Source organism: Lontra canadensis, unplaced genomic scaffold, assembly GCF_010015895.1.
Source record: "Lontra canadensis isolate GAN:19392208 unplaced genomic scaffold, GSC_riverotter_1.0 scaffold27, whole genome shotgun sequence".
In the NCBI taxonomy this organism is placed as follows: domain Eukaryota; kingdom Metazoa; phylum Chordata; class Mammalia; order Carnivora; family Mustelidae; genus Lontra; species Lontra canadensis.
In genome coordinates, this window is record NW_022631021.1 from 3280574 (window position 1) to 3293175 (window position 12602).

Sequence of the window (12602 nt, forward strand, 5' to 3'; positions counted from 1 at the left end):
TAACACACACTTCTGTAAAGAGGTATTACAGCTAAAATTAACTTCTTCCTTCTAAGGGGAGGTCACAGTGTCCCTGAAGTTAAGGGAGAAAGGATGTTGGGGGCAGGGAGCTGAAAGAAGTAGAAAGGGTGGTGATTCTTTTCAAAAGAAGCACGGTTCCCATCGCAGCAAAGAACTGTCCACATTCCAAGCAGGTATAGAAATTAAGTATATGCAGAAGTAGCACACATAAAATATCAGTGCTCTTGGGAACCTGGGTGGCTCAGTCGGTTAAGCCTTTGCCTTCAGACATGGGTCATGGTCCCAGGGTCCTGGGGTGGAGTGCGGCATCGGGCTCCCTGCTTGAACGGGGAGCCTGTTTCTCCCTCTGCCTGCTGCTCCCCCTGCTTGTGCTCCCTCTCTCTCTCTTTCTCTCTCACTCTCACTCTCTCTTTCAAATAAATAAATAAAATCTTTTTAAAAAATCAGTGCTCTTACTAAATTTTACTAACTTTAAAAGAGCTTAAAAGTTATCATCATCGGGGCGCCTGGGTGGCACAATCGGTTAAGCATCTGCCTTTGGTTCGGGTCATGATCCCACGGTTCTGGAATCGAGCCCCATGTCGGGCTCCTTGCTCAGCGGGAGACTGCTTTTCCCTCTCCTCCCGGCTTGGGCTCTCTCTTCTGCTATCTCTCTCACTCTCTGTTTCTCTCTCTCTCAAATAAATAAATAAAATTTTTTCAAAAAAGTTATCATCATCATGAATAGCTTTGCAATTTAATTAAATTGGCATTGTAAAAAATGCAGGTCTATGAATATATAGGGAACCTCATATGCTCTACCATTATATACTGTACGATAGATAAAAATAATAAAAACCTAGAAATTCAACTAAATCAAAATAATTACTCATTATTAAAATCCTGAAAGTAAAATGCAGTACTTGAAGGTCAAAAGCAATGTCAGTAATCCAGGTCGGCTAGCATATAGTAAATGACTCATTCACATAATGGTACATTTTATAGTTGTAGAAATGCCAAGGAACCCACCAAGTGTGCTTCACCCATAGGATGCTTTCCCTGACCTAGCCGAAAGTGTGATTTAAGAATGCCACACTGATTATCTGCACAGTCACTACAAATCAAAGCTCTGATAAGTCTAATACTAGTATCATTCCATATTTTTTCTAGAGACAAATGGAATTTCAAACATTCTTCTGAAATAAATACTTTCTCCTCCCTGAGATTTATACTGAGAATGGTCACTGCCTTAGAAAAACAAAAATATAGTTTACCGTGGTGGACTATTTAAATAATAAATACATTTTGGGGCGCCTGGGTGGCTCAGTGGGTTAAGCCACTGCCTTTGGCTCAGGTCATGATCCCAGGGTCCTGGGATCGAGCACCCGCATCGGGATCTCTGCTTGGCAGGGAGCCTGCTTCCCCCTGTCTCTCTGCCTGCCTCTCTGCCTACTTGTGATCTCTGTCAAATAAATAAATAAAATCTTAAAAAAAATAAATAAATAAATAAAATAAATAATAAATACATTTTCACCAGAGTCATTATTCACTGCTGGGAAAAAAAGAGTTTAATAATAAGCAATAAACAGTCTTTGAATGCTATGCAGGAGTCAAGGAAAGATAAAAACCAGAGACAAATACTCAGTCTGGGTTGCATCCCATAACATTTCTTTGATTATACTGACCCCTGGCGGCCTTTAAAAGACTTTTTTTTTTTTTTTTTTAAATTAAAGTGCTTATTTTCCTTTAGTGTGTGCCTTAACAATATATCACCTGGAAGGGATACTTTCATAAAGTATATGTCTATCAAATAATCACACTGTCCACTTTAAATATCCTATCATTTTATTTGTCAAATGTACCTCAATGAAATTGGGGGGAAAAAACATATCACCAACAATAAGTACCTGATCAATATGCTTGTCTTCTAAAAGATGAAGATGCATTATAGAATGTGGAAAAGGGGAAATTACGTTTAGTTCAATACAAATGATTATCATATAGCTTTAATACACTCACCTAATAAATATTGACTAATACCCAAGTGCAAAATGTGCACTAGGTCACGGAGATACAGACATGATCAGACCCCAAAAGACCACAGTCTAGTAGGTACCACCCGTTAAAAGTGACATCAATGAAGCAAGAGAAGCAGAGTGCTCTGGGAATGTCTAGAGGGATCAGGCCATTTTAGATGATGCCCGAAGGGCAAAAGCAAGCATCTAGAATTACAGCAAGAGGGAATTACAGGCAGAGGGAATTACAGGCAGAGGGAACAGCATGGGAAGGCTCTGGGATCAGGCAGAACTGTGAGTTTAAGAAACTTAAAGGACATAAAATGTCTAAAGCACAGGGTTCAAGGATAAGGGTGGCACTTAACAAGGCTTAGAGGTCGGTAAAAGCCAAATCATGTCAACTATTTGAATTTCCTTGTGGTTTTTTCCTACCAAAGCAACATGATGGGTTGAGTCCACAAAGCACGGCATGAGAAATCCTGAAAATCTTCCAACCTACGACCTCACATCTTCCAAAATCTTCTCCACTGTTCTATCGCCCTGTCTTCTGGTACATATTCTGGTCACCACTCACTGAATAAATTACCCCTTGGAGGCTGCAACTCCACCTGGCCAGTGTGCAGAGCTGTCCCTGGTTGAGCCAACAGTGGACACCTGACCCAAGGGAAGCCCGTCCACCACTTGCCAGCCACGGGTGAAGACACTGGCTTGTCGGGCTCTGAGATGATGGCTATTTAGCAGAGCCACTGCGACCGGTTCGGATTTAAAGGTTGACAGAAGAGCGAGAGGAGAATGACACAGGCCACACGAGACAGAGAGAGCTGTGTCCCCAAAAGTATCAGTGCTCATCCTTACGATAAACCCTCTTTAGAAGCACCTGACAGACCTCAGAGCTCGCTGACCCAGCACCTGGCCGTTTCCCGCTGTTGCACTGCCTTGGTTTTGTCACGCTTGTGTTAGTCAGCTTTTACCCTACTCTTCATGTCAGCACAACGACGGTCCTCAAGGACACAGATTCCGCGTGTTCACTTCCTTGTATCCACCACGGCCCTGTAAGCCCTCACCACATACTAAATAGAGGGACAGAAGGAAATTAGGGCAGATGGATGGATAAATAAGCAGTTGATCCCAGAGAGTTTAAGGTGAAATCAAAGGTGGGAACTGAGAATAAACCCTGAACTCCTTCGAACTCATGTGTACGTCCTCACCTTCAACTCCCATCCCTCTCCACACGTTCGAGGAACACCAAACTTCTCCCACACCCCCAGACCTGTGAGGCTCTCTTGCATTTTCCCTGACTCTACACACAGCTTTCTCTCTCTGAAGTTTCCCAAACATCCACGCTCCTCCTTCTCTGTAAGCGCAAACATCTGGTCCCCCCAGGACGCATCACCCACTAAACCCCAAGCACCCCTCTATATTTTCTTGTTGCCCACGTGTTTCCCTAGGCAGCACAACCTCTCCGCAGGCCGACGGTGCTCTTCATCTTTCCGTGGGTGCTCAAAACACGTGCTGGCAAGGAGAGACGAGTTCTGCCTTTAAGATATCACCCCAAAACATGTTAACCAAAAGGGGAAACTTTTTTTTAATTTTTATTGTTGAAGTACTTAGTACTTTTATCCCACTCAAGGTCTGATGTTAATGAATGATTATTCCTTCTAATAAAGTAGTTCTCAGAGGTGGAGAGAGAGGGTATTTTCCCCTGGGGACCCTGACTGTATGTGTAGACGTGTGTGGTTGTCACACTTGGAGGGAAGGGAAAACTGCTCCTGGCATCTAGTGGGCTGAGGGCAAAGATAATGCTAAACATCTTCCAGCGCACCTGATAAGGCCTGCAGAAAAGTGCTGTCGCCAAAATGTCAACAGTGAGAAGCTATTTCAATAGAACTATTTTTAAAAGCTCATATTCATATGAGCTCAAAATTCGTATCTGTACATTTTTTAATAAATATCGAAGAAAATGGGAAAAATATTCAGTGAGTCTTCAAACATCACACAGTGATGTGCAAGAGGAAACCTAAGGCAGAGAGATGAGTATGTTGCCGTGCACCTGCCCTGTTGGGTCTCAGAGCTACAAAAGTTGGCAGTGAACAAAGGAAGCATGTGGAAAAGCTGGAGAGAAAGAGGACTAGGGAACATAAAATTGCTGTGGTTGTTTAAAATTACTGTGGTTTTCATTTTTAATTTTTTATTTAAATTCAATTTAGTTTATACATTCTGTATTATTAGCCATAGAGGTAGAATTTAGTGATTCATCAGCTGCATATAACACCCACTGCTCATTATTTCAAGTGTCCTCCTTAATGCCCATCACCCAATTACCCCACCCCCTACCTTCCTCCCAAAATCACTGTTTTTTAAAACAAAGATGAAGTAGGTTAATCCAATCTCATCACTCAGAGACATAAAATCTGCCAAATAATAACTATGTATTCATTGTTTAGTTTTAAAATACTCAATGTGTACACTTAATAAATAAAATAAACATTATTTAATCAGTTTTACACTAAAATGCAATGTTTTAACTTTCAAACATTATGTTACAGAAAAAAGCAGTAATGAATAGAACTCTAATATGTTACCATGAAAGCTAACCCATTGACAAACACAGTATATTAAAAATAAACCACCTAAATTGTCCAGATGTTCATATTAACATTTTTCTATTCACTGAATAAATGAGTTTGGAGCTCCTTCCCCACCTAACCTATTCAAATCATTTTAGCATTCCTCTTAAAAATACGTTTATACTCACATTCACTTGAACTTGAATGGACCAGTCACCAAGTATTGGGTGGGAAGATAATTGAAAAGCTTTGGAAACCACGCCGAGATCACTTTGTTCTGACAACCACTGTTGGATCAAATTTGACTTGGGGTCCTACAATGAAAACCGTACATGTTAACTGTATAGACTGCCGTACATGTGTACCCTATCTGGTTATGAATGATGCCCTGAAGCACTCCCAGGCACATCCAAAATATGGCCATAGAGAGAGGTTTTGGAAAATGTTGGCTATATATTACGAGACAGAAGACAACCAAAATTCTTCCCTTCTCATACTCCCCATCTTTATTCTGCTCCACCTTTTAATTCTCGAAACTATATTTCCTTCGACATGGAACACAATGGCATGTACAACACCAAACCTGTGTTGTTACTGTTAACTGTAGAGATCACAGGCCTCGTGTATTCAAGGGTCACCGTGTGTCAGGCACTGTGTTTTATCATTACAATCACACATCACTCAATCATTACAATCACACATCACCCGATCAGGCGCCTGGGTGGCTCAGTGGGTTGAGCGTCTGCCTTCAGCTCGGGTCATGATCTCAGGGTCCTGGGATGGAGCCCTGCATCAGGCTCTCTGCTCAGTGGGGAGCCTGCCTCTCTCTTTCCCTCTGTCTCCTGCTCTGCCTACTTGTGCATGCTCTCTGTCAAATAAGTAAACAAAATCTTTAATAAAAATTTTTTAAAATCTGTAATTCTCCCCCAGGGAAGGACTGTCCTCCCATTATAGTAGAAAACGGATTCCTAGAGAGCTTAGGTAAGCACTCAACTGTAAGTAATAGGTGAATTCAGGATTCAAACCCATGTGCCTTTAAATCCAAAAAATGTATCATAAAGATGTTCACCCAAGGGGATACGTGAAAAACCCTTCCGTCCTAGACTCTCCCAGACAACAGGGGAAGGGAATAATCCCTTCACGCAGAATTCATCCAAGCCAATCCAGCAGCCATCCCGGATCCCTCTCCCATTCCCAGCCCTGTCAGCTCCAGCTCTTTAACCTCTCTCTCATCTTTCTCCTCCTTTCCATCCTCACATCCGGCCAGCACGGCCTGTTTTCTAACCATTACCACTAATCTCCCTCCTCCAGTGTCACCCCTCCAAGACATCCTCCCCATCACCGACAGTGCTATCCATCTGAAACATAAATCTCAGGCTGAGACAAAGTGGTCAACATGCTTGGTCCCGTTGCTGACACAACAGGCAGTGAAGACACACCGGATGTGATCGTTATGCTGGACCACGAGGTGATGCTGGCTTTTGTCTGCCTACAGAATGAGGTCTACACTCCTCTACACGGCGTACAGAACTTAGGAGTCTGACTCCATCTACGTTCCTAAGCTCATCTTCCTCCAAACACACAGATCTGTTTGCAATTCACCCCCAAAAGTCTTGGCATCTAGGTCTCTACCACTGCTGCCCAGAATGCCTTCCCTTGCCGTCCAGTCGGTACAATAAACTCCGGTATCTTGCCTCTTATCCACGCCACCAGCAGATGAAATGGCCACTTCCTGGAGAGCCCTACGATATCTGGAGTTTACCCCTTTTGAGAACATATTACTATGTAAGGTACTTGTGGTTAATATATGGGGGTTTTTGTCCCCACACAGACTGTGAGCTCCTGAGAGCAGGATAAAATATTTTCCCTTATTCCTATGCTCTACCAGAGGTAGTGGGTTAGCCTAGTTACTAGAAGCCAGAAGAAACCCCTCTTCCTGAGTGGGGGAGAACGTGAAAGTCATAGATTAAGTACAATGCCAAGAACTGAGTATGGCACAGTCTAGTAAGCCGGAAACTCACTGTTAAAACCAAAAACCAAAAGCAAGTCGAGACTGAGCAGATCACCACCCTTGGCCAACTCCTAGGACAGTCACTCTAATCAGCAGTCGGCTCTCCTGTGCCTGCCACAGCCTGATGCATGCGAGGCCCACAAAGTCTAAACACTCAAAACCCAAGGAAAAAAACACAAACAGTGAATAAATATATGCTGTCTAATAATAAAGGGAATGCAAGTGAAAATGAAAAAAATATACCATTTTTCTTCTGTCCATCTGACAAAAATAAAAAAATAACAGTAATTCCCAGTGTCATTTAAATTCTGTGGAAAGGAATGATCGTACTCTGCTGGTGCATTATTTTGGTACACTTTTTTCTGGGGTGGGGCCATGGCCTCACAAGCAAAGGATGTCCTAAGTGAAGTCTTTGATGACTTTGTCCAGAGGATCTGGAGGGTTGGGAGTGAACGAGATAATTCCCCAGTTGCTCAAGCCTGTCTTAGACCTGGGCCTGTCACCAAAAACACAGAGAGCATAGAAACACCAGAAGTTTTCACACATCGGGATGTGAACAGGGCATCAGAGCAGAACCCCGCATTTGCACGTCATCATTTCCTGCGAGGTTGCAAGAAAGACTGCCAGGTACCATGTGAACCATTTCCCTGGCACAGCCGCCACAGCCACCACAGCTGGACATGCTGGGAAAGTGGCCCCTTGTGCCCTCACAGTCACCTTTAGATGGCCCAGGATCTCTGTCAGGTGTCTCAGCTCAGCACAGTCTCTGCTGCCTGGGCCAGACTGTCTCCAGCCACAAGCTCCCTGGCTGCAGAATGCATCCCCAAGGAGAATTTCGGCCACTCATTAGAGTCCTGGATGATGCACCCAGGGTCTGTCTGGAGTGGAGAACTGGAGAAGTCAAGTCACTTAAACAAGGTGGCCCTTCACGTCACCGGGGATGAGGTCGTGGTTTTGCCCCAGCTGCTCCAGGCTGCAGGGCCAGGGTGCAATCACAAGATAGAACCCCAACAACACCCCTCCCCAGGCAAGGTCATTCACCTGGACAAGGAGCAACACCTTCTTCAAGAAGGAAGTCAGGGCAGAAGCCCCGAGCCAGCTGCCAGGCCAGTGTCGAAGGCACTTATTTCCAAAGTGTGAGCCCAGATTAGCTGAAGGAAGCCGGAATTAGGGCAAGTTTTTACCACTGCTGAAAGGGCTCTGAAGGCCCTCTCATCCTGAGAAGGTCAGCTACTGAAGCAACAAAATGAATAATATCCGGTGACCAAAAAAAAAAAAAAAAAAAAGACGCTGATCACCCCGAACATGCTGTGACAATCAATATTTTAGCTACATCCTACAGCCATTCTTTTTCTTTTACAACTTAGTGATTTGAACAGTTTATACACTATGCTGTGTTCACAAGTGTACTGTCGGTCCCGTTACATTGCTATGACAGTATCACTGACTGTCTTTTTTGTTTTGTTTTGTTTTTTTATTGTGTTATGTTAGTCACCATACGGTACAACATTAGTTTCTGATGTCGTGTTCCATGCTTCATTGTTTGTGTATAACACCCAGCGCTCCGTGCAATACATGCCCTCCTTAATACCCACCACCAGGCTCACCCAACCCCCCACTCCCTTCCCCTCTGAAACCCTGTTTGTCTCCTGTAGACCATAGTCTCTCACGGTTTGTCTCCCCCTCTGATTTTCCCCCCAGTCACTGACTGTCTTCTTGACCAGGCAAGATGGGTCCTGAGAAGTCGGCCTCTCAGCCATCAGGTGCACTTCTCCACCGTAGCCTGCAGGTGGTGCTCTCCTAGGGCGTACCCAAGGATTCAAGTCTGAGGCTCTTTTGTTAGAGCAAGTTCTACTTTTTTTCTGGGAAAAGTTTTGCCAAGAAACCGACTATCGCACACTGAAAGATGGAGAAAACATCACAGTCTGGCCCAAATGACTGCTGTCAGACGAAGGAGGACAGCAGTGTGGGCATCAATGCTCTGATCTGGCTTCCACAAGTTAGAGGGAAGGAGGCCGCTGGACCTGAGTTCGTACCCCAGCCGCACTGCCTGCGTGCACAGAGCAGAGGATGGCTTCCTGCCCAGACACTTGTGCCCAAACACTCCGGGTTCCAGGTGGAATTCTAACATGTCTAAACCCCCGCCCCTGGCCAAGAGGGCCACATCTTGGCCACGCAACTAGGACCAGAGATTTCTCTGATCACATCTGAGAAAGTCAGATGTGTCAAGCTAAGCTCAGAATTGGAGAGAAGAGGGAGCCTGGGTGCTCAGTGGGTTAAGCCGCTGCCTTCAGCGCAGGTCATGATCTCAGGGTCCTGGAATCGAGTCCCACATCGGGCTCTCTGCTCAGCAGGGGAGCCTGCTTCCCTCCCTCTCTCTGCCTGCCTCTCTGTCTACTTGTGATCTCTCTCTGTCAAATAAATAAATAAAATCTTTAAAAAAAAGAATTGGAGAGAAGAGCCCAAGAGTACAAATTGAAGGTTTCAAAGGCGATCCTAAAGCAGTGTAGAGAAACAAAATAATAAATGCACAGACTGGCACCGCTCTAAATGCTTTACTTAAATTATCTCACTTAATCCTCACAAAAACTCCTGGGAGGTGTTTGTCCAGCATCAGCATTAATCCAGTAGTTCTAGATTAATGCCTAGAGCAGGCAATTTATCCAGTGCTGACTTTTATTACCACAGGTAGAACAAGGCAGATTGGATAGAAACAGCCAGAAATAGGCAGATGTTGACTTGAAAGATGGTATGAATGCAGTCCATAAAACCCTGCTTAGAGAGCTATCTGAATTTAGAAATGCTATTCTCTGGGGCACCTGTGTGGCTCAGTCAGTTAAGCGTCTGCCTTTGGCTCAGGTCATGATCTCAGGGTCCCAGGTTCAAGCCCCGAGACAGGCTCTCTGCTCAGTGGAGTGTCTGCTTCTCCCTCTTCCTCTGCCTCAGCTCCTCCTCACTGCCTGCGTGCACTCTCTCTCTCTCTCTCAAATAAAAAATAAAGTAAAATAAGATCTCTGAAAAAAAAAAAAGAAAGAAATGCTATTCACTATGTCAACCTCCTTTATAAACATTCCAACACACAGCAAAGGCAGAAATTCACAGAGCTACAATTCTTGGAAATTCAAGAAAATGCATCGAGCACCATGCCAACCAACGTTGTGTTTACTACAAAGACAGACTGGGTTGAAGTTACACGTATACATGTCTGCTTGATTTTTGTTTGCTTTTTAGTTTAATTTAGAATGACAAAAAAGTTAAAAAGAATAGGAAGATACTGAACTAAAAAAGCCTGAACTTGCCTTCCATCCTATGGCATTCATCAGAACATTTAGGGTAACCAAGAGGGATCCTGGGACCAGGGACTTTCAGGTGTATTATCAAAAGAGAGTCCCAGGAAAACAGGGATGGGTTGGTCACCACCCTGTTTCCATGTAGTGATCCAATGTCTCATATTCTCCTCAGCGTTAAGTGTAGAAAAGCAGGTCCAGCCGGATCTCAATCGTCCTCATCTTGGTTCTCACAGGAAAGCACTCAGTCTAACTATGTTGCCTCTGGGGCATCAGAGTGTTGGAGAAGCAGAGGCCAAATGACTTCCTGCCATAGGGGATTCCCATAAACATAAGAGCTAATGTTTAGTGAACATGTACTATGCGGCAGGCATAATTCTAAATGCTTTGCTTGGATTATCTCACAAAAACCTTTGTGAGATAACCTTTACTCATTTTAGAAATAAAGAAACTGGGGCTCAGAGAGGTGCATTTTCTCCAGGTCACACAACTAGCAGCTATTATTCTTAGAGCAGACAGTGATCCTTTTATAAGCCAAATCACACCATGCCTGTCCTCAGAATTCTCCAGTGAATTCTCATTTCACTCAGAATAAAATCCAAGGTCCATATCATGACCCATAAGAAGATCCTGCACGATCCCTCCTCTAACCCACCTACCTATATCTTACCTCATCTCCTATTAGTTGTCCCCTCACTCTCTGTGACACTATCGGACTCTTTTCCCCCAATGCACCTAACAAGTTCCCACCTCAGGGCCTTTATACAAGCCGTTCCCTCTCTAGGGGCTCATTCTTTTACTTCCTTTAGGTCTCTGCTCAAATAGGACTTCCCTAACAACCCTAGAGAAAATAGCAAACACAAACACGCTTTCTCTCTCTCTTAACACACACACACACACACACACACACACTAACTCTTTTACATACATTTTTTAAAGATTTTATTTATTCACTTGACAGAGAGAGCATAAGCAGGGTGCAGAGCAGGCAGACGTAGAGGAAAAAGCAGGCTCCCTGCTGATCAAAAAGCCCACTGCGGGCCTTGATCCCAGCACTGTGGGATCATGACCTGAGCCGAAGGCAGACGCTTAGCCAACTGAGCCACCTGAGCACCCCTACACCTTCTTTTATTTTAAAGTAGGCTACTTGCCCAGCGCAGAGCCCAATGCAGGGCTCAACTCAAAACCATAAGATCAACCTGTTCAACCAACTGAGCCACCCAAACCCCAGGCGTCCCACTTCATACACATATTTATGTATTTGTTCAGTGTCCGTCTCCACACTATGCACTGAAATACACGTTTGATGTGAGTAGGAGACTTAATCTGTTCTGTTCACTGACCCATCCCAGGGCCCTGAACACAGAAGCTCAATAAATGTTTGACCAATGAATTAATCAATGAAAAAGCAAGGACTGGAGCCCGAGTTGTCCCAACTCCAGAGCCTAAGCTCTGAACCCATTGTTCTACCATCTCCCCTCCGAGAGAGAGCACTCTCATGTTGGGAAGGAAGCTTACCCATGGTGAATTCTAAAATAACATGAACAGGACTTCAAAGAGAGCTTTAGTGAGATAACTTGAACTTACTTTATTTCTGTCTGGCACTTACCTTAATGAGAATGTTTAAAGAAGTTTTATAAGGTTTAAAATCTGAGAAGAGTGTAACAATACGAAACTTCACTTCCTGCTTTGGCTTGTATAGAGACTTGTCTGTTTGAATGAAGACAGTCATTCTCTTGGTCTCAAATGATAAGCGCGTACTATTAGAGAATAAAATCTCATCCTGGGCCCATCCAGTTACACGCAGCTCATAGATCCCATCCGCACTGTTCAGAGGTAGCTGGGGAAAATAAAGAGATCAGACAAATGACATTCTCATTTTGCCTTAAAAGTGTTTTTAATTGTAAGTCAGACTAAAACATTTAAATCCATAGTATTATTAACAGCAATTGCCACGTTGAAAAACTCACCCCTCCTAGGCACCGACATTAAACAATTTGTATTCCCTCCTAACATCCTGCAGTTTTCTCCCCAGCTAAATTGGAGGGTTCCTGGAAAGGAGGGCTCAGCAGCAGTGACCGTGTCATTTCCTATTCCCAGAGCAAATTCTTCCTCATGGTCGCTGTGGGTTAGGATATCTAATATCTTTCAACATTTTTTCCATGTCCCCCTAGTTGAGGCAGTCCACTGGTTAAAAGCACATTTGCACAAGACTTCTTTCCTTGCTGTACTCTCTCTAGTTCTTTCCTACCGTGGACACGCTTCCTGCACCCGCACAGCACGAGTTGCGGTCCTGGAAAGGATCGGGACACTACTGCTGCTCTCCTAAGGCCCTCACTGACAGAATTCCTACCTTCCAGCATGAACAGACCAGAAGCCTTACTCAACAGTTTGCGTGACCGGTGGCACCTGACGACAATCCTCCAGGCGGGTGCTCCTACTAACACCTGTTTTATAAGCAAGGAAAGTGGGGCTTGGAGGAGTTTGGGAAGTTGCTCCAGGTCAGGAGCAAAGATGCAAACCCACAATGAGCTATGCTACTCTACTAAAAGCCTCCATTGGCTGGCTCTGAAACATGTCCGACCATTCCCTGACTCTTGCCCCTCGGCCCTTCCAAAGGTGGAGTCTCCTTCTCCAGAGTTAGGGACTTGCTTCTCAAGAAGAGAATGAAGCTGTGTCATAGAAAGGATAGCATCTGCCTGGTTCTCTCCCTCTCCCTCTC

At 44.3% G+C, this 12602-nt stretch overlaps 1 protein-coding gene across 1 annotated transcript in view; it reads right to left on the reverse strand.

Moving 5' to 3' along the window:
- Positions 1–12602, reverse strand: part of CD109 (CD109 molecule) — a 129878-nt gene that overhangs the window by 90689 nt on the left and 26587 nt on the right. The window contains exons 4-5 of the mRNA XM_032864356.1: positions 11490–11720; positions 4771–4896 (exon numbers count right to left, since the gene is read on the reverse strand). Of these exons, the coding sequence (XP_032720247.1) occupies positions 4771–4896; positions 11490–11720 (357 nt within the window). The remainder of the gene's footprint in view (positions 1–4770; positions 4897–11489; positions 11721–12602) is intronic.